The following is a 23,097-nucleotide window of genomic DNA, read 5'->3' as shown; positions in this document are numbered from 1 at the left end:
AGAGCGCTATGGTACACTGCAGCCAAGGGTTTTTTAGATTAGCGGCTGCTGCATTCTGATAAATGATGTCGCCATAGTAAGGAGCTGGCAGAAAAGTTGCCTGTACAACTGCTTCCTGCTATTTGGGGAGAGGCTACTTTCAATATCAACTTTTTAACTAGCTCATCGTTTTTTTAAAAACGTCAACATTTTGTCAATCCAAAAGCTCATATATTTATAGGTGGGAACCTGCTCGCTGAGAGAACCATCCAATGCTTAAATATGTAAAACATCTTACATATTTCTACAACGAGTAGAAAACAACATAAAACATACATTTCCATCCATTTTTCCGACATAGCCTGGTCAGCAGTAGAGGAAATAGCATACAGATGAATGTTACAGATTTTTGCAGATAGACCAATATTATTTATACTGAACAAAAATATAAACGCAACATGCAACAGTTTAAAAGATTTTACTGTGTCAGAGTTCATATGAGGAAATCAGTCAATTGAAAAATTCATTAGGCCTGATCTATGGATTTCACATTACTGGGAATACAGATATGCATCTGTTGGTCACAGAATGGGCCTCAGAATCTCATCACGGTATCATCGATAAAATGCAATTATGTTCGTTGTCCGTAGTTTATACCTGCCCATACCATAATCCCACCACCAACATGGCGAACTATGTTCACAACGTTGACATCAGCAAACCACTCACCCACACGATGCCATTCATGGTCTGCTGTTGTGAGGCCGGTTGTACGTACTACCAAATTCCCTAAAATGACATTGAAGGCGGTTTATGGTAGAGAAATTATCATTCAATTCTCTGGCAACAGCTCTGGTGGACATTCGTGCAGTCAGCATGCCAATTGCAAGCTCGATCAAAACTTGAGACATCTGTGTTGTGTGACAAAGCTGCACATTTTAGAGTGGAATTTTGTTGTCACCAGCACAAGGTGCACCTGTGTAATGACCATGCTGTTTAATCAGCTTCTTAATATGACACACCTGTCAGGTGGATGGATTATCTTTTCAAGCCATTTAGCACCGTTTCATAAATGTATTATGTCCAGGTCTAAAACCAGACTGGTACACACCTTTCAAAAAATGTAGAACCAGGAACAGATATAGCCCTTGGTTCTCTCCAGACCTGACTGCCCTTGACCAGCACAAAAACATCCTGTGGCATTCTGCATTAGCATCGAACAGCCCCCGTGATATGCAACTTTTCAGGGAAGTTAGGAACCAATATACACAGGCAGGTAGGAAAGCTAAGGCTAGCTTTTTCAAACAGAAATTTGCATCCTATAGCACAAACTTAAAAAAGTTCTGGGACACTAAAGTCCATGGAGAGTAAGAGCACCTCCTCCCAGCTGCCCACTGCACTGAGGCTAGGAAACACTGTCACCATCGATAAATCCACTATAATTGAGAATTTCAATAAGCATTTTTCTACGGCTGGCCATGCTTTTCACCCCGGTCAACAGCCCTGCACTGCCCACAGCAACTCGCCCAAGCCTCCCCCATTTCCCTTTCACCCAAATAGCTGATGTTCTAAAAGAGCTGCAAAATCTGGACCCCTACAAATCAGCCGGGCTAAACAATCTGGACACTCTTTTTAAAATGATATGCCAAAATTGTTGCAACCCCTATTTACTAGCCTGTTCAACCTCTCTTTCGTATCGTCTGAGATTCTCAAAGATTGGAAAGCTGCCGCAGTCATCCCCCTCTTCAAAGGGGGAGACACTCTAGACCCTAACTGCTACAGACCTATATATATCCTACCCTGCCTTTCTAAGGTCTTCAAAAGCCAAGTTAACAAACAGATTCCCGACCATTTCGAATCCCACCTTACCTTCTCCGCTATGCAATCTGGTTTCAGAGCTGGTCATGGGTGCACCTCAGCCGTGCTCAAGGTCCTAAATGATATCATAACCGCCATCGATAAGAGACATTACTGCAGCCGTATTCATCGACCTGGCCAAGGCTTTCGACTCTGTCAATCACCACATTCTTATTGGCAGACTCAACAGCCTTGGTTTCTCAAATGATTGCCTCGCCTGGTTCACCAACTACTTCTCAGATAGAGTCCAGTGTGTCAAATCGGAGGGCCTGTTGTCCGGACCTCTCTATGGGGGTGCCACAGGGTTCAATTCTCGGGCCGACTCTCTTCTCTGTATACATCAATGATATCACTCTTGCTGCTGGTGATTCTCTGATCCACCTCTATGCAGATGACACCATTCTATATACTTCTGGCCCTTCTTTGGACACTGTGTCAACTAACCTCCAGACGAGCTTCAATGCCATACAACTCTCCTTCCGTGGCCTCCAACTGCTCTTAAATGCAAGTAAAACTAAATGCATGCTCTTCAACCGATCGCTGCCCACACCTGCCCGCCCGTCCAGCATCACTACTCTGGACGGTTCTGACATAGAATATGTGGACAACTACAAATACCTAGGTGTCTGGCTAGACTGTAAACTCACCTGTACGCTCTCGTTGGCTGGCCCTCGCTTCATACTCTTCGCCAAACCCACTGGCTCCAGGTCATCTACAAGTCTCTCGTGATCTTCCTGTCTGGGTTGGAGCCCCCCCTTGGTTTGTGCCGTGGCGGAGATCTTTGTGGGCTATACTCGGCCTTGTCTCAGGATTGTAAGTTGGTGGTTGAAGATATCCCTCTAGTGGTGCGGGGGCTATGCTTTGGCAAAGTGGGTGGGGTTATATCCTTCCTGTTTGGCCCTGTCCGGGGTTATCATCGAATAGGGCCAAAGTGTTTCCTGACCCCTCCTGTCTCAGCCTCCAGTATTTATGCTGCAGTAGTTTGTGTTGGGGGGCTAGGGTCAGTTTGTTATATCTGGAGTACTTCTGTCTTATCCGGTGTCCTGTGTGAATTTAAGTATGCTCTCTCTAATTCTCTCCTTCTCTCTTTCTTTCTTTCTCTCTCTCGGAGGACCTGAGCCCTAGGACCATGCGTCAGGACTACCGGGCATGATGACTCCTTGCTGTCCCCAGTCCACCTGGCCTTGCTGCTGTTCCAGTTTCAACTGTTCTGCCTGCGGCTATGGAACCCTGACCTGTCCACCGGACGTGCTACCTGTCCCAGACCTGCTGTTTTCAACTCTCTAGAGACCGCAGGAGTGGTAGAGATACTCTTAATGATCGGCTATGAAAAGCCAACTGACATTTACTCCTGAGGTGCTGACTTGCTACACCCTCGATAACTTCTGTGATTATTATTATTTGACCATGCTGGTCATTTATGGACATTTGAACATCTTGGCCATGTTCTGTTATAATCTCCACCCGGCACAGCCAGAAGAGGACTGGCCACCACTCATAGCCTGGTTCCTCTCTAGGTTTCTTCCTAGGTTTTGGCCTTTCTAGGGAGTTTTTCCTAGCCACTGTGCTTCTACACCTGCATTGCTTGCTGTTTGGGGTTTTAGGCTGGGTTTCTGTACAGCACTTCGAGATATTAGCTGATGTACAAAGGGCTATATAAAATAAATTTGATTTGATTTGAGGTAAAGCCCCGCCTTATCTCAGCTCACTGGTCACCATAGCAGCACCCACCCGTAGCACGCACTCCAGCAGGTATATTTCACTGGTCACCCCCAAAGCCAATTCCTCCTTTGGCCGTCTTTCCTTCCAGTTCTCTGCTGCCAATGACTGGAACAAACTGCAAAAATCACTGAAGCTGGAGACTCATATCGCCCTCACTAGCTTTATGCACTAGCTGTCAGAGCAGCTCACATATCACTGCACCTATACATAGCCCATCTGTAAACAGCCCATCCAACTACCTCATCCCCATACTGTATTTATTTATCTTGCTCCTTTGCACCCCATTATCTCTACTTGCACATTCATCTTCTGCACATCTACCATTCCAGTGTTTAATTGCTATATTGTAATTACTTCGCCACCATGGCCTATTTATTGCCTTACCTCATCTTACCTCATTTGCACTCACTGTATATAGACTTTTCTTTTTTTCTACTGTATGTTTGTTTATTCCATGTGTAACTCTGTTGTATGTGTAGAACTGCTGTGCTTTATCTTGGCCAGGTCGCAGTTGTAAATGAGAACTTGTTCTCAACTAGCCTACCTGGTTAAATAAAGGTGAAATAAAAATTAAGAATATAATTTGAAGTTAAACCCGTTATTAGCTAAGAGTTTGCCAGTGATTCTAATAATTTTGCAAGGCAAAAAAGATAACTACTGCCAAATTTCTAAACTAAGTTCGAAGTATCCCTGCCTTTGTGAAGGGGGAGGACTTGCGCCACCTTCCAGATGTTAGGGATAGCACCAGAAGCAATTTTTTAAATAAAACATGTGGGTCAAAAGGTTCTACAATGAGGAGGGTAGAAAACTGCAGGAAAAAGGGATGAAACGAATCAGCTCCTGTAGAGTTTTGTTTGAACATTTTTGCAACATCATTGACATGAAATGGTTAAAAAATAAACATAAATGAGCATCATTCTCTGCTGTTTAGAGGTCAATAAGCTTAAATAGATGCCCCGAGGGGATTACATTGACATTGCAACACTCACTCTTATCCAGAGCAACTTAACAACAATAAGTGCATTCAAATAAGGGGGCATGAACAATTTAATAACACGAGCCAAAGTCAAAGCCAAAACACCACAGTACTACTGTAGAGTAAAAGAGCAAAGATTAAAAGTTCAACGCAATACTAGAAACAGTTCAGTGCAAAATCTATTGTAAGTTTTGCCTCAATTACAGTGATGCATTATGTGGTGTGTGTGTGAGGCATGGTTAAGTGCCCCATCATAGGTGATCTAGGTAAAATAAATTTCTAGGAACTGGAGTGCTAGGAGCTGGAGGAAATGAGGGGAAGGACTCTCTCTGGAGTCTAAAGGAGCTGGAGGCCAGAGTGCTTTTAGTCTGAAGAGACAGTTCTTTAGTCTGCAAAGTAAAATGGACGCTGCTGTCCTGTCCTGGTGGAGAGTTCATTAATGTAGAGTCAGGAACAGAACAGAACAGTTGTGACTTTGATAGGTGACTCCAAGTGATATCAAAATGACCATACTTTCACAGATACTGGACTTAGATCAATGGAGTAGACCCCTCCAACTAGAGTCCTGCATCGGGTCGGCTCGCGGTTCAGAACATTTATATTGCGGATCGGAAAAGTTTTAAAAATCAAGATTTTCTAATTTTTTTTTTCAAACCCAGGAGCATGTTGTGTTGCATTGTGTTGCAAATTCCATTCTGTGAGTGGTGAGCCAGATATGGTAGCTTAGAGTACCAACCACATACGCAGTGGAGCAGGGAACTGTCCAGTATTAGTGTGGTGCTGAAACATTCCTAATTTGTCCACGTGAAGAGCTTTTTTCCCCTCCCCCACGTGTGACTACGTTGCCAAGTTTACGTTCCCTGGCTTGTCTAGCTCACACAAAAATAGATAACGTAACAGGATACATAAAAATAAAGGTTGTGGTGGTGGAATAAACCATCGTGGAAACAGGTGCTACATGAGTGAAATCCCGGGTTTGGAAGGATTTGAGTCATTGTGGACAAGGAGGAATGATTGAATGCTACACAGCCTGCAAAAAGTGCAAGCAGGTATTTGCTTAAGATAATTCAGGTAATTATTACGTTAATTCAAGCTTTTGTTCATTTAAACCAGTGGTTGCCAAACTTTTTATAGTCCTTCAAACATTAAACCTCCACCTGCGTACCCCCTGTAGCACCAGGGTCGGCGCACTCTCAAATGTTGTTTGCCGTCATTGAAAGCCTGCCACACACACACACACACTATACGATACATTTATTAAACCTAAGAAGGAGTTTGAGTCACAACCCGGCTCGTGTGATGTGACAAAGAGCTCTTATGGGACCAGGGCACAAATAATATAATCAATAATTTCTCTGTATTTAGCCATCTTACATATAAAACCTTATTTGGGCAACAAAAATTGTGAATAACTCACCACAGGTTAATGAGAAGGGTGTGCTTGAAAGGATGCACATAACTCGAGAGAGTCTCCGTCTTAAATTATTTTCCACACACAGCCTGTGCCTGTATTTAGTCTTTATGCTAGTGAGGGCTGAGAATCCACTCTCACATAGGTACGTGGTTGCAAAGAGCATCAGTATCTTAACCGCGCGATTTGCCAAGGCAGAATACTCGGCCAGCCCAATCCATAAATCTGGCAGTGACTTCTGATTTTAAATTACATTTTCACAGAACAGCTTGTTGCAATTTTGATGAGGCTCTCTTGTTCAGATATCGGTAAGTGTGTGCCAGCCACATTCAGAGGCTGACACTAAGACAGCATTGAATGAGCTGTATTCTGCCATAAGCAAACAATGAAACGCTCACTCAGAGGCGGCTCTCCGAGTAGCCAGGGACTTTAATGCAGGGAAACTTAAATCCGTCTTACCAAATTTCTATCAGCATGTTAAATGTGCAACCAGAGGGGGAAAAAAACTCTGGACAACCTATACTCCACGCAAAGAGATGCATACAAAGCTCTCCCTCACCCTCCATTTGGCAAATCTGACCATAATTCGATCCTCCTGATTTCCTGCTTACAAGCAAAAATTTAAGCAGGAAGCACCAGTGACTAGATCAATAAAAAAAGTGGTCAGATCAAGCAGATGCTAAGCTACAGGACTGTTTTGCTAGCACAGACTGGAATATGTTCCGGGATTACTCCAATGGCATTGAGGAGTACACCACAGCTGTCATTGGCTTCATCAATAAGTGCATCAATGACGTTATCCCCACAGTGACCATACATACATACCCCAACCAGAAACCATGGATTACAGGCAGCATCCGCACTGAGCTAAAGGCTAGAACTGCCGCTTTCAATGAGTGGGACTCTAACCCGGAAGCTTATAAGAAATCGCTATGCCCTCCGACGAACCATCAAACAGGCAAAGCATCAACACAGGACTAAGATCGAGTCGTACTACACCGGCTCTGACGCTTGTCGGATGTGGCAGAGCCTGCAAACCATTACAGATTACAAAGGGAAGCACAGCCGAGAGCTGCCCAGTGACACGAGCCAAACTATTTCTATGCTCGCGTCGAGGCAAATAACAATGAAACATGCATGAGAGCACCAGCTGTATCGGAAGACTGTGTGATCATGCTCTCCGCAGCCAATGTGAGTAAGACCTTTAAAACAGGTCAACATTCACAAGGTCGCAGCCCCAGACGGATTACCAGGACGTGTACTGCGAGCATGCGCTGACCAACTAGCAAGTGTCTTCACTGACATTTTCAACCTCTCCCTGTCCGAGTCTGTAATAGCAACATGTTTTAAGCAGACCACCATAGTGCCTGTGCCCAAGGTAACCTGCCTAAATGACTACCAACCCGTAGCACTCACGTGCTTTGAAAGGCTGGTCATGGCTCACATCAACACCATCTTCCCAGAAACCCTAGACCCACTCCAATTTGCATACTGCCCCAACAGATCCACAGATGATGCAGTCTCTATTGCAGTCCACACTTCCCTTTCCCACCTGGACAAAAGGAACACCTATGTGAGAATGCTATTTATTGACTACAGCTCAGCGTTCAACACCATAGTGCCCTCCAAGCTCATCATGAAGCTAAGGACCCTGGGACTAAACACCTCCCTCTGCAACTGGATCCTGGACTTCCTGACGGGCCGCCCTCAGGTGGTAAGGGTAGGTAACAACACATCCGCATTGCTGATCCTCAACACAGGGGCCCCTCGGGTGCGTGCTCAGCCCCCTCCTGTACTCCCTGTTCACTCATGACTGCACAGCCAGGCACGACTCAAACACCATTATAAAATTTGCCGATGACACAACAGTGGTAGGCCTGATCACCGACAACAACGAGACAGCCTATAGGGAGGAGATTAGAGACATGGCCGTGTGGTGCCAGGACAACAACCTCTCCCTCAATGTGATCAAGACAAAGGAGATTATTGTGGACTATGGGGAAAAAGAGGACAGATCACGCCCCCATTCTCCTCGATGGTGCTGCAGTGGAGCAGGTTGAGAGCTTCAAGTTCCTTGGTGTCTACATCACCAACATGGTCCAAGCACACCATGACAGTCGTGAAGCAGGAACGACAAAACCTATTCCAACTCAGGAGACTGAAAACATTTGGCAATGGTCCTCAGATCCTCAAAAGGTTCTACAGCTGCACCATCGAGAGCATCCTGACTGGTTGCATCACTGCCTGGTATGGCAACTGCTCGGCCTCTGACCGCAAGGCACTACAGAGGGTAGTGCAAACGGCCCAGTACATCACTGGGGCCAAGCTTCCTGCCATCCAGGACCTCTATACCAGGCGGTGTCAGAGGAAGGCCCTAAAAATGTTCAAAGACTCCAGCCACCCTAGTCATAGACTGTTCTCTCTGCTACCACACGGCAAGCGGTACCGGAGCGCCAAGTCTAGGTCCATGAGGCTTCTAAACAGCTTCTACCCCCAAGTCATAAGCCTCCTGAACACCTAGTCAAATGGCTACCCAGACTATACACATTCCCCCCCCCCCCCCCCCAACTCTTCCTACATGTACATACTACCTCAACTAACCGGTGCCCCCGCACATTGACTCTGTACCGGCACCCCCCTGTATTTGTTATTTTTTACTGCTCCTCTTTAATGACTTGTTACTTTTATCTCTTATTCTTATCCATATTTTTTAAAACTGCACTGTCGGTTAGTGGCTCGTAAGTTAGCGTTTCACTGTAAGGTCTACACTGGTTGTTATTCGGCGCATGTGACTAATAAAATTTGATTTGATTTAATTGGACTAAGGCCGGGCATGAAAGGGATAACGAATCCAGTTGTTTGTGTCGTCCATTTCGGGAAAGTACCTGCGTAATTGCGCACCCAGCTTGCTCATTTGCTTCACTATGTCACATTTGACATTGTCCGTAAGCTTGAGTTCATTTGCACACAAAGAAATCATACAATGATGGAAAGACGTGTGTGTTGTCCTTGTTAATGCAGACAGAGAAGAGCGCCAACTTCTTAATCATAGCCTCAATATTGTCCTGTACATTGAATATAGTTGCGGAGAGTCCCTGTAATCCTAGATTCAGATCATTGAGGCGAGAAAAAGCATCACCCAGATAGGCCAGATGTGAGAAACTCATCATCATGCAAGAAGTCAGACAAGTGAAAATGATTGTCAGTAAAGAAATCTTTAAGCTCATCTCTCAATAAAAAAAAAAACGTGTCAATACTTTGCCCCTTGATAACTAGCGCAATTCTGTATGTTTTAAAGCGTTACATGGTCGCTGCCCATATCATTGAATAATGCAGAAAATACACAAGAGTTCAGGGGCCTTGCCTTAACAAAGTTAACCATTTTCACTGTAGTGTCAAAAACATCTTTCAAGCTGTCAGGCATTCCCTTGGCAGCAAGAGCCTCTCTGTGGATGCTACAGTGTACCCAAGTGGCGTCGGGAGCAACTGCTTGCACGCGCGTTACCACTCTACTATGTCTCCCTGTCATGGCTTTTGCGCCATCAGTACAGATACCAACACATCTTGACCACCAAAGTCCACTTGATGTCACAAAGCTGTCCAGTAATTTAAAAATATCCTCGCCTGTTGTTCTGGTTTCCAGTGGTTTGCAGAAGCAGATGTCTTCCTTAATTGACCCCCCATAAACGTAACGGACATATACTAGGAGCTGTGCCAGGCCCGCCACGTTTGTTGACTCATCCAGCTGTAACGCATAGAATTCACTGGCTTGTATGCAAAACAGTAATTGTTTCAAAACATCTCCTACCATGTCACTGATGCATTGTGAAACATTGTCCCAGCCATATCTGCAGCAGCAGGAAGAATTAAGTCCTTCACAATAGTATGGGGCTTGCCTGTCCTAGCCACTCAGTAGCTCACCATATACGACGCTTCTAGCCCCTTTTTATTAATGGTATCTGTTGCTTTTATATATTTCTTACTACTCGAAAGTTGTCTCAATTTTCACTCAAAAAACTCCCATGGCTTATTTTTCAAATTGGCATGTTTTGTTTCTAAATGTCTGCGCAAGAGTGAAGGTTTCACCCACGAGAGAGTAACGGTTAATGTGATTTGATGTTAATTATTTGACTAGGCTACCTGTATTTGACATTGTGTTGTTATTTTGCTGAACACTAGATAGTTACATTTTATTTTTGGCAGTGAAACGAGGCTACTCGGGCGAGAAAAAAACCTCACCCAAATGTATAGCCCAAATGTATAGCCCCATCAAATGGACTGTTTGAAAATGTGAGGGAAAAAAATGTAATTAGACATACCTCCGACGGCATTGCGCATAGCCCAGTTTGGAAATACCTGATTTAGACCATACAGGCCATATAAAGTTAAAACCTGTGCTGCTGGTAAAAGTTTGAGTAGCCTTTAGCCTACTAAATAAATGTAGGCTATTTTTGAAGCCTATAGACTATTCGGGAATTGTTTATTTAACCCATTTAATCCCATGGGTCACAGATAGTGAAAGAAAAACCTTTTGTACTTTACAGGCTCTAGAGAAGTTACATTTGTACTTATAATCAAATGTTTCATATTATTATATGATTTCTCAAAATGGTCACAAGACCACAAGCATAATTCTCCAAGGTGTACTTTCCAGACGAATAAGGCACCAGAACTCTGTATGCAACAGCTTTAGCAACAAATACATTGTTGACATTTAAAAATATTTTCTTTGTAAATATGTTTAAATGTCTAGTTTACGTACTGTATGTGTCTTAATTTTCAATACATTGAATCCATGATGCTTGTGGTATATGAAAATAACTTAGCGGTCACATTTGTGACCAATGGGACAATACAGTGGCTCTAATTTATTATATATACAAATGTATGTTGACATCCACTAATTTGAAGGGTTTTGGCTATTTCAGCCAAACCCGTTTCTGACAAATGCATAAAATCGAGCACACATCCATGCAATCTCCAAAGACAAACATTGGCAGTAGAATGGCCTTACTGAATAGCTCAGTGACGTTCAACGTGGCACCGTCATAGGATGCCACCTTTCCAACAAGTCAGTTCATCAAATTCATACCCTGCTAGAGCTGCCACGGTCAACTGTAAGTGCTGCGAAGTGGTAAGCCACACAAGTTCACAGAACGCCGAATGCTGTAGGGAGTAAAAATCATCTGTCCTCGGTTGCAACACTCACTACCGAGTTCCAAACTGCCTCTGAACAGTTCTTGCGCAGACGTTGCTTCCATCGGGAGCTTCATGAAATAGGTTTCCATGGCCGAGCAACCGCACACAAGCCTAAGATCACCATGCGCAATTCCAAGAGTCAACGGGAGTGGTGTAGACCTCGCAGCCATTGGACTCTGGAGCAGTGGAAAGCCTTTTCTTGAGTGACGAATTGCGCTTCACCATCTGGCAGTCTGACGGACGAATCTGGGTTTGGCGGATGCCAGGAGAACGCTACCTAAACTGTAGTTTAGTGGAGGAGGAATAATGGTCTGGGGCTGTTTTTCATGGTTCGGGCCCAAAGCTAAGGGAAATCTTAGGCTACAACATACAGTACAATGACATTCTAGATGATTCTGTGCTTCCAACTTTGTGGTAACAGTTTGGGAAGGCCCTTTCCTGTTTCAGCATAACAATACCCCCATGCACAAAGCGAGGTCCATACAGAAATGGTTTGTTGAGATCTGTGTGGAAGACCTTGACTGGCCTGCACATAGCCCCGACCTCAACCCCATCGAACACCTTTGGGATGAATTGGAACGCCGACTGCGAGCCAGGCCTAATCGCCCGACCTCACTAATTCTCTTGTGGCTGAATGGAAGCAAGTCCCTGTAGTGGAATGCCTTCCTAGAAGAGTGGAGGCTGTTATAGCATCAAAGGAGGGACCAACTCCATATTAATTCACATGATTTTGGAATGAGATGTTCGACGAGCAGGCGTCCACATACCTTTGGTCATGTAGTTTATTTAATCATAGATTATTCTTTTTTCAATAGATTGAAGTAGCGTTGGGTTATGGATATTGTCACTCCCTGATCTGTTTCACCTGTCTGTGTGATTGTCCGTTGGCCCACCTCTGATTTACTGACCCCTGCCTGCCTTGACCGGTCTATTCCCTGTTAGATTATTAAACCATTGTTAATTCGATGCCGTCTGCATCTGGGTCTTACGTTCATACCTGATAGATATACTTGATCAAGATGGTCTTGCAGATGATTTTGCCACTATCCACCAGCCTTGACAAAGGCATATATTTTTATCTGTCTCGTCCCAACTCGTTCATTACTATTGGACAGCAGAAGATCAAATTTCAATATTGAAACAATGTTGCAAATATTGGAGAGACAAACAGCAAGGTTTATACAAATCTCTGCTGTTGAAAACACATTTTATATCTAAAGACAAATGTGAGATGATCTCCACTATAAAAAGTATGTAGACATTAAGTTCATAAGTTGCCTGGCTGGGCTGATGAGTGGATTGCGCAGTTAGAAGGAACAGAGTAAATAGGCATTTTAACATCATAGATTTAGCCGGTGGCAACTTGTGGAATCGACACCGGCTGGAAAGCGGTTTTAACCAATCAGGATTAGACTCACCCATTGTATAAGAACTAATTTACCTGCTGGTGATGTCACCAGGCAGGCCAAAACTCCATCCCAACAACATAGGCTGAAATGTCAGGCATGCTTTTCCTTTTCAAACAGCTCTTACACTAAAAGTGCATTCTCATAATTTTCACAGTACTATTCCAACCTCTATGGAAATATATATAACAAAAGGAAAATCATGTTTTTGAATGCACAGGGCCTTTAAAAGTTTTAGTATTCGGCACATACAGTATTTAGACCTGGCTGAGTTGATTAATTGGGTTCAAGCACAGGTGCATACTTTGTAGGTACAGTGCCTTCGGAAAGTATTCAGAGCTCTTGACTTTTTCCACATATTCTTACGTTGCAGCCTTATTCTAAAATATATTGAATTGTTTATTTTCCTCAATCTTCACACAATACCCTATAATGACAAAGCAAAAACGGTTAAATTTTTTGCTAATGTATAAATATATATATATATATATATATATATATATATATATATATATATATATATATATATATATATACACACACACACACACACACACACACACACACACACACACACACACACACACACACACACACACACACACTTACATAACTATTCAGACCCTTTACTCAGTACTTTGTTGAAGCACCTTTTGGCAGCAATTACAGCATCGCGTCTTCTTGGGTATGACGCTACAAGCTTGGCACACCTGTATTTGGGGATTTTCTTCCATTCTTCTCTGCAAATCTGACAGCTATTTTCAGGTCTCTCCAGAGATGTTTGTCCGGGCTCTGGCTAAGGACATTCAGAGACTTGTCCCGAAGCCACTCCTGCGTTGTCTTGGCTGTGTTCTTAGGGTCATTGTCCTGTTGGAAGGTGAACCTTCACCAGAGTGAGGTCCTGGGCGCTCTGGAGCAGGTTTTCATCAATGATCTCTCTGTACATTGCTCCATTCTTCCTTGCCTCGGTCCTGACTAGTCTCCCAGTCCCTGCAGCTGAAAAACATCCCCACAGCATGATCCTGCCATCACCATGCTTCACCATAGGGAGGGTGCCAGGTGTCCTCCAGACGTGACGCTTGGCATTCAGGCCAAAGAGTTAAATCTTGGTTTCATCAGAACAGAGAATCTTGTTTCTCATGGTTTGAGAGTCTTTAGGTGCCTTTTGGCAAACTTTTGGCAAACTCCAAGCGGGCTGTCATGTGTCTTTCACTGAGAAGTGGCTTCCGTCTGGCCACTCTACCATAAAGGCCTGATTGGTGGAGTGGAGATGGGAGAACCTTCCAGAAGGACAACCATCTCCACAAAGGAACTCTAGAGCTCTGTCAGAGTGACCATTGGGTTCTTGGTCACCTCCCTGACCAAGACCCCGATTGCTCAGTTTGGCTGGGTGGCCAGCTCTAGGAAGAGTCTTGGTGGTTCCGAACTCCAAATTCCATTTCAGAATGATGGAGGCCACTGTGTTCCTGGGAACCTTCAATGCTGCAGAAATGTTTTGGGACCCTTCCCAAGATCTGTGCCTCGACACAATCTTGTCTCGGAGCTCTACGGACAATTCCTTTGACTTAATGGCTTGATTTTTGCTCTGACATGCACTGTCAACTGTGGGACCTAATATAGACAGGTGTGTGCGCCTTTCCAAATCATGTCCAATAAATTGAATTTACCACAGGTGGACTCCAATCAAGTTGTAGAAACATCTCAAGGATGATCAATGGAAACAGGATGTACCTGAGCTCAATTTTGAGTCTCATAGCAAAGGGTCTGAATACTTTATTTTTAATACATTTGCAAAAATTCTAAAAACCTTTTCACTTTGTCATTGTTGTATTGTGTGTAGATTGCCGATGAATTGTTTTTAATTTCATCCATTTTAGAATAAGGCTGTAAAGTAACAAGATGTGGAAAAAGTCTGAATACTTTCACTCCATGTCAATTGGAGCTGAAGTACAGGTGTAGACCTGGTTTGTGTAACTACGCCAGCCCAGGACCTCCACATCCGGCTTCTTCAACTGCGGGATCATCTGAGACCAGTCACCTAGAAAGCTGATGAAACTGTGGGTTTGCACAACAGAAGAATTTCTGCAGAAACTTTCAGAAACCGTCTCATCTGCGTGCTCATTGTCCTCACCAGGGTCTTGACCTGTGACTCGTTTCAGGAAACTAGGCGTATGTAGCGCGTCACTACTTCACTGGAGTAGTACTTTTTTTAAATCAAAATGCGTTTTTTAGCAGAAATGCCTTCTGGGTTTGTAGGTAATCCTGTCTAACGCAAGTTTTGAAATCAGTGGAATTAGAGCTAAGGAGAAAACATCTGTCTTCGGATTATATCTTCAAACTAAGGGCAACCATGGTATCCGTGACAGAGAGGGAGAAGCGTCCATGTATCCATGTATCCCAGCGTCCATGTATACGGGTAAGATAGTCTAGCTAGCTACATTTTCAGATATTACGTTTCTAATTTTGTCAGAAAGTCATTTTCATTTCAAGTTAATGGGATTTCATCCGTAAGAAGTTAACGGGATTGATTTGACAACAGCCAGTGAAAGTGCAGGGCGCCAAATTCAAACAACAGAAATCTCATAATTCAAATTTCTCAAACATACAAGTATTATACACCATTTTAAAGATAAACTTGTTGTTAATCCCAACACAGTGTCCGATTTCAAAAAGGCTTTACGACAAAAGCATACTATGCGATTATGTTAGGTCAGCACCTAGTCACAGAAAAACACAGCCATTTTTCCAGCCAAAGAGAGGAGTCACAAAAAGCAGAAATAGAGATAAAATGAATCACTAACCTTTGATGATCTTCATAAGTTGACACTCATAGGACTGCATGTTACACAATACATGTTTGTTTTGTTCGATAAAGTTCATATTTATATCCAAAAATCTCAGTTTACATTGGCGCGTTATGTTCAGTAATGTTTTGCTTCCAAAACATCCAGTGATTTTGCAGAGAGCCACATCAATTTACAGAAATACTCATCATAAATGTTAATCAAAATACAAGTGTTATACATGGAATTAAAGATATACTTCTCCTTAATGCAAGCGCTGTGTCAGATTTCAAAAATGCATTACGGAAAAAGCACACCATGCAATAATCTGAGTACAGCGCTCAGACACCAAAACAAGCCATACAGATACCCGCCATGTTGTGGAGTCAACAGAAGTCAGAAATATCATTATAAATATTCACTTACTTTTGATGATCTTCATCAGAATGCACTCCCAGGAATCCCAGTTCCACAATAAATGTTTGTTTTGTTCGACAAAGTCCATTTATGTCCAAATACCTCTTTTTTGTTTCCGCGTTTAGTTCACAAATCCAAAATTCATGGAGGCGCAGGCACACTTAGTCCAGACGAAAAGTCAAAAAAGTTATATTACAGTTCGTAGAAACATGTCAAACGATGTATAGAATCAATCTTTAGGATGTTTTTAACATAAATCTTCAATAATGTTTCAACCGGACAATTCCTTTGTCTTTAGAAAGGAAAAGGAACGCAGCTAGCTCTCACGGGCGATCGCCTGACTGAGCTCATGGCATTCTGCCAGACACCTGATTGAAACAGCTCTTATTTTCTCCCCCTTCACAGTAGAAGCCTGAAACAAGGTTCTAAAGACTGACATCTAGTGGAAGACTTAGGAAGTGCAATCGGACCTAATTTCCACTGTATATTGGATAGGCAAAGACTTAAACCTACAAACCTCAGATTTCCCACTTCCTGGTTGGATTTTGTCTCAGGTTTTTGCCTGCCATATGAGTTCTGTTATACTCACAGACAACATTCAAACAGTTTTAGAAACTTCAGAGTGTTTTCTATCCACATCTACTAATTATATGCATATCTTAGCCTCTGGGCCTGAGTAACAGGCAGTTTACTCTGGGCACCTTATTCATCCAAGCTACTCAATACTGCCCCTCATCCATAAGAAGTTAGTGTATTGTTAGCTAGCTAGCTAACGTTAGCTGGCTAGCTCACTAGCTAACGTTACATGTATGCTCTGTGTAGTAATATTATTCGTATCTCAGAGCCATTTGCTTTGCTAGTTATAGCCTAATGTTACCTAACTAACATTGAACCTGGTTGGTTAGCTACCTGCAGATTCATGCAGGGTAGTAAAGTCATGAGTTGGGATTATGGTTCAATGTTTAGCTAGCTAGCTACATGTCTTAACAAAAGACTTCACTGTGCAAGTATCCATTTCAATAGAATGATCATGATGTCACTGTGACAGCTGTTGATAGAGTGAATTTACCAGCTGTCTATCTCCTCCGATTTCAGACCACTCTCGTCTGAGTGTGCCAGTGCACAGAATAACTGACAAATTACGAACACTCAACACCCGTTGAATATGGCCGGTGTCAGTAAATGTTGGTAAAAAAGCGTAAATTGTTGCCAGCAGCACAGTTGCAATCACCAACGCTCTGGATAACATAAAAACAGCCGAACTAGCTCTGCTAGGGCAAGTAAAATGGTCAGAGTGAGCTGTTCTCTCATTTGTGTCTGGAAGTAGCTAGCAGTAGCTAGCTAGCCAAGGTTAGACAGTTTTCTTGGGTGCTTGACTGCTATTGTTAGTACAGAACGCTTGGATCAACCCTTAAAGAGATGGGTGGGGCTAAAGCGTAAGAGGGTGTGAACAATGCTGAATGGGTGTAGACAAAGAATAGCTCTCCAGGAGGTGTACCAAAACAGTCAAAGGCCATTTTCTCAAAAGTGAGGTTACAAGTGTAACAACTTTCAAAGCATAATTACTTTCCCATTGTTCCTCAACTGTAGTGTATGATATACCATTTTCTAGCCCTGAGTCTCTACTTTTATCCAATGTAAAAAAAAAAAAATGCTACATAAGACCGATTCGAGCCGGTCAGTCACACCTGACTGCCGTTCGACGTCGTAACCAACTTCAACTGTACCGGGCAGATGACAGACAGCGTGTATGGCATCGTGTGGGTGAGCAGTTTGCCTCATGGTGGCGGTGGGGTATGGGCAGGCTCAAGCTATGGACAAACACAATTGCATTTTATCTATGGAAATTGGATGTTCTCCAGCCCTTCATGTTCCAGCATGATAATGCATGGCCCCATGTTGCAAGTATCTGTATACAATTCCTGGAAGCTGAAAATGTCCCAGTTCTTCTTCATGTTTGGGATGTTCTGGATCGATGTGTACGCCAGCGTGTTCCATTTCCCACCAATATACAGCAACTTCGCACACACATTGAAGAGGAGTGGGACAACATTTCACAGGCCACAATCAACAACCTGATCAACTCTATGTGAAGGAGATGTGTCACGCTGCATGAGGCAAATGGTGGTCACACCAGATACTGACTGGTTTTCTGATCCACGCCCCTTCCTTTTTTTTAAGGTATCTGTGACCAACAAATTCATATCTGTATTCCCAGTCATGTGAAATCCATAGATTAGGGCCTCATTTATGTATTTTAATTGTGTCACGTTCTGATCTTAGTTCTTTTGTTATTTCTTTGTTTTAGTATGGTCAGGGCGTGAGTTGGGTGGGTTATCTATGTTTGTTTTTCTATGTTGGGTTTTTCGTTTGGCCTGATATGGTTCTCAATCAGAGGCAGGTGTTAGTCGTTGTCTCTGATTGGGAACCATATTTAGGGGGCCTGTTTTCTATTGTGTTTTGTGGGTGGTTGTTTTCTGTGTCTGTATGTTCCACACGGAACTGTTTGGGTTTTCGTTCGTTCACTTTATTGTTTTGTATTTCAGTGTTCAGTTTGATCCATTAAATATTCATCATGAATACTTACCACGCTGCGCCTTGGTCCTCCTCTCTTTCTCCCAACGAAGATCATTACAAATTGACTGATTTCCTTATATGAACTGTAACTCCGTAAAATCTTTGACATTTTAGCATGTTGCGTTTGTATTTTTGTTAAGTGTAATTAATGCAGGGAAGGGGAATAGCCTACTGTTCTGGAGTCATAAAAACAATGTATCAGCTCTCGGAAACAAATCTATGCGGGTTGGTCGGGTTGTGGAGAAAACTATCCTGATGTCGGGTATCGGGTGGAGCTTGGAATTGATGTGTCCGGCATGGGGTGGGTGCGACTCCAAGAGCCCTGACCTGCACGGGTCAGTTTTTATCTCCAACTGGAGAGTTCAGAGTCAATGTGTGATCATTGTTTCCACTCAGTCCATTACAGCAGTGGTTTGTACTGCACTTTAGAAACCGTGTGAAGGAGATGGACGTAGTAATTCTCCATTGAAGAAGAGAACAACTAAATTCTTCTCCATTGCAAAATAGAATATAGGCAATACTGAAAGTACAGTAGCCTATATGTACACTTTTAATGTCTGTAATTTAGAGAAAATTACAGTTTGGTGAAATAAATACATTCTGTATGTATGACGCTGTTTACAATAATCACAGACTCCATGATGCATGATTTTGTAAACGCTGTGTATAATAACCCTTTAATAATTGTGTGACGCATTTTCCTACATTAGCCTTCGCTCTATGCTGCTGCTGCTTGGGAGTGAGAATCCTTTCTTTCATCCTGCCTGCAATTGTAAAATCCCTGCTTCTTCTTTGCTTCATTTGCAACCCCCCTGTATGTCTGTCTGTCTCGCCCCTTGGATGACTCAGCTCTTTCTCAGATTTATTTTTCAGGGTCTTTGAGGAGACGGGCGGGGGTGGGTTTCATACAATGGTATAACCCACCTAGGTCTGGAAATGTATGAATCCACCAGTCAGCCTCCACTGACTCCCCCTCTCGGGAGATAGCACGTCTGGAATGATGCTGGCAGGTTTTTTTCTCCCCTGAATCAACCAGGCAGCACATTCTACCCAATAGAGTGAATGAAATTACCTTGGGAGGTGATAGGTACTGAATTCTTTGTATTAGATGGTTTATGGCTTTATTGTAGCTGGAAACACAGGTAGGCTTGTACTGTTGTAGAAACATGCAGGACTAACTCAATATCACATGATGTCTTCCTGAGAATATAAACTATGTATAAACTACAAACATTTGTATAGGGTAGAATGCATAGGCTACATAGAAATAGGTTTTCACTGGACACTTCATACACTGTAATCAGTAGCTACAGATTTATGAAGAGTAGGCTACACTGACAGGCATTTTCTAACACTTCCACACAGGTGCTCTTTGTCAACTGTTCTTTGCACTTTGCATGTTCAGAGACAACCTTACCTTTCAACTGTACCGGGGTAAAGTTAGCGTGATGTTTGATATTAGTTTGTTTGACATTCATGTCAAGTAATGTTGATAATTCTCCCTCCCTCTCTCTCTTTTGTTACTTTCAAGCATGCCTGAACTCCTAAAACATGTAGGCTACATTACATTACATTTTTTTGTGTCAACTATGGGACTTATTGAATCTTTATGAAAGAAACCAAACGTATTTTGACAAATTCAAGCAGTAGGCCTAGTACACAGTCTATCCCTATCCTATAAGATACTAATTTCCACCGGAATAGCTTTCAGGCACATGATCCTATTAATATGTGTCCAGTCAACAAAGAAAAGGATGATAACAGTGATGTGGACAGATTATGATAGTCTACTACTGGAGACATCACTTACTCTAAGTATGTAGGATTTCAATGTTTTTGTTTGTTCTACATGTGAGATCCTATAAAATACTAGATACAATAAACTGCAACATATGTAGCTGATTATTGTTGCAATGTCAGTCTATGCAGTGAGTGGACATTGAGGGATTCTCACAGTTTTGAAGTAACCACACAATAGGTTGCTACAGCGTCATCAGCTACAGCAGCAGCAGGCTGTGCAGCCTGGTCTCATTGACTAGACGTAATATAGTAAATGGTAATCCGAGACACTCATCAGTATAATATGCTACTTGATACGGTTACATAAAACAGAAGGTTACTTAAGGCAAAAACGAAAATAGGGTGGTAGGCTTTTAACTCGAATTTCTAGCAACCCAGAGGTTGCATGTTTGAATCTCATCAGACAGTTCTGTATTTTAGCAACTACATACTACTTTTTAGCTACTTTGCAACTACTTAGCATGTTAGCTAACCATTCCGCTAACCTTAAAACCCTTTAACCTCTTTCAGCTAGGGAACAGAATTTTTATGTTTGGAAAAATAACGTTCCCAAGGTAAACAGACTATTTCTCAGGCTCAGATATTAGAATATGCATATAATTGACAGATTAGGATAGGAAACACTCTAAAGTTTCCAAAACTGTCAAAATATTGTCTGAGTATAACAGAACTAATTTTGCAGGCGAAAACCTGAGGAACACCAAGTGCATATTTAAAAAAAAAATAAAAAAAAGAAATCCCCTGTTCCATTGCTTGCCCCTCCTCCATTTAAAGGGGTATCAACCAGATTCCTTTTCCAATGGCTTCCTCAGGCTGTGACCAGGCTTTAGACAGTTTCAAGCTTTTATTTTGAAAAATGAGCGAGATTTATCAAAACTCTCCTGCGCAGGAGAGATGTGGCTCGACATTTTCTTTCTCTGTAGTATTGAACAGTTTACCGTCCGGTTGAAATATGATCGATTTATGTATGTTAAAAACAACCTGAGGATCGATTATAAAAAACCTTTGACATGTTTCTACGAACATTACGGATACTTTTTGGAATTTGTCTGCCCTTCAGGACCGGAACCACAAGCTTGTTTACTGAACATAACGCGCAAACCAATCTTTATCGAACAAAAATAACATTTATTGTGTAACTGGGAGTCTCGTGAGTGCAAACATCTGAAGATTATCAAAGGTAAGCGATTAATTTTATTGCTTTTCTGACTTTCGTGACCAAGCTAATTTAAGGCTAGCTGTTCTAGCAGTGATTGATACACTCACAAACGCTTGGATTGCTTTCGCTGTAAAGCATATTTTCAAAATCTGACACGATAGGTGGATTAACAACAAGCTAAGCTGTGTTTTGGTATATTTCACTTGTGATTCCATGATTTATAAATATTTAGTATTATTTTTGAATTTGGCGCGCTGCAATTCAGCGGTTGTTTACAAAAATGATCCCGTAAAAGGGAACCGTGCGGCAAGAAGTTAACCTATCGCCTAACCTTAACCCATAATTCCTAGCCTAGCTAACGTTAGCCACCTAGCTAATGTTAGCCACAACAAATTGCAATTTGTAGCATATCATAGAAATTATTGACAGACATCGAGAAATGAATACACACCCTACTAATTGTAGTGTCCTGTATTTACGTTTACTATGTTATGTCTACCCCTGAGTCCAGGTTGCAGCTGTGCTCTCGGGTGAATTTGCAATAGCAGCACGGAGGCCATATTCGCCATAAACGCTACTACAACACGAAACTGTTTATTGTCAACAGTGAAATGTATCCTTGGCCTACAACATTCAATCTGATAGTTGCATTTTAATGTTTAGGATTTTTTGTAAATCCCTGTGAATTACATGTCGAGAAACCACTCACTCTGCGTATCCCGTCCGCCAGGGAAGCCTGCTGTCCCTCTTCAACGTCAGCACCGGTCGAGAAGCATGTTCTGTCGAGAATTGAAGAAGCTCTGGTGTAAGATCCAGAAACTCAGGTCGACCGTAGGGGAACCGTGGAGGCAGACCGTCCTGGTGACAGTTCTGGTGGTGAACGTTCCCGGATCCGTGGTGCTGGTGATGACCGTGGGGCATCATTCCACCCACCAGCGTGGACATCGCATTTTTGACTTTGCTTATCATTGCGGCAGAAATAATAAACCGATACAGAAATGAATTAAAAGCCTAATACTAGTACCGTAGTGAATAAAAAAAATACGATGAACAGCATTTCAGGAAGCAATCGGTCCCAGCCCCATGTGACGTTTGACAGACACTGTTTTCCTCATTGAAAATATAGCCTACCCCTTCCTCACTCAGTGCGTATACTAATCTCAGAAGGCAGGGTTTTAGTGAACGCTGTTGTGGGGGGGAGACGCACTGCAAATTGCGCGCCAGTCTGGATTGGACACAAAATAACCATTCCCTGTCACAATGAAGACAAGATCACTCTTGAGCAGTGCTGTTGATCATTTATCAGTGTCGTGTATTCATGTCTGCAAAGGGAAGCCAGGCTTCCGAAAACAATTTACAAAAAATAATACAAAAGAATGTATTTTTCGTCTCTCATAAATGTCATTGTTTCTCACTGGTTAAAGCATACGAGCGAACGAAACAGCGCCCCTATGTCTCTGTATGTGTAGCGTATCTATATGATACGGTCTGGTCAGAAAGAGTATGACATTGTTGCTGGCATTAGCGTTGAATACAATGAGCATTTGCCTTCCCTTGATAAAAAAAAATCAATAAAATAATAGCCAATCTCAATTGTGAATGGTCCTGGCTCACCAAAAAAAAAGTGTCAAAGGAAGCCATTTTGGATTTGGCTTCACATCAATCACATCACAAGCCAAACATCATTATTGATAGAAAAATCTTGAATTGTTGCATCTCATTGTTCCGGTGGCTAGCTAGCTTGCTAAAATCGTCCCAAACCTAAATTAACCATGTATGGAGATAGGGATTGCAACTTTTACTGAATTCTC

At 42.5% G+C, this 23,097-nt stretch overlaps 1 protein-coding gene across 1 annotated transcript in view; it reads right to left on the bottom strand.

Moving 5' to 3' along the window:
- ppm1j (protein phosphatase, Mg2+/Mn2+ dependent, 1J) overlaps positions 1-22,528 on the bottom strand; it is a 60,527-nt gene extending 37,999 nt beyond the window's left edge. Inside the window, exon 1 of the mRNA XM_071334851.1 lies at positions 21,996-22,528. Coding sequence (XP_071190952.1) covers positions 21,996-22,255 — 260 coding nt within the window. The 5' untranslated portion in view covers positions 22,256-22,528. The remainder of the gene's footprint in view (positions 1-21,995) is intronic.
- Positions 22,529-23,097: the final 569 nt, after the last annotated feature.

Source organism: Salvelinus alpinus, chromosome 12 (genome assembly GCF_045679555.1).
Source record: "Salvelinus alpinus chromosome 12, SLU_Salpinus.1, whole genome shotgun sequence".
Lineage (NCBI taxonomy): Eukaryota > Metazoa > Chordata > Actinopteri > Salmoniformes > Salmonidae > Salvelinus > Salvelinus alpinus.
Note: the sequence above shows the minus strand (reverse complement) of the source record. Positions and strands in the feature narration are given on the sequence as shown.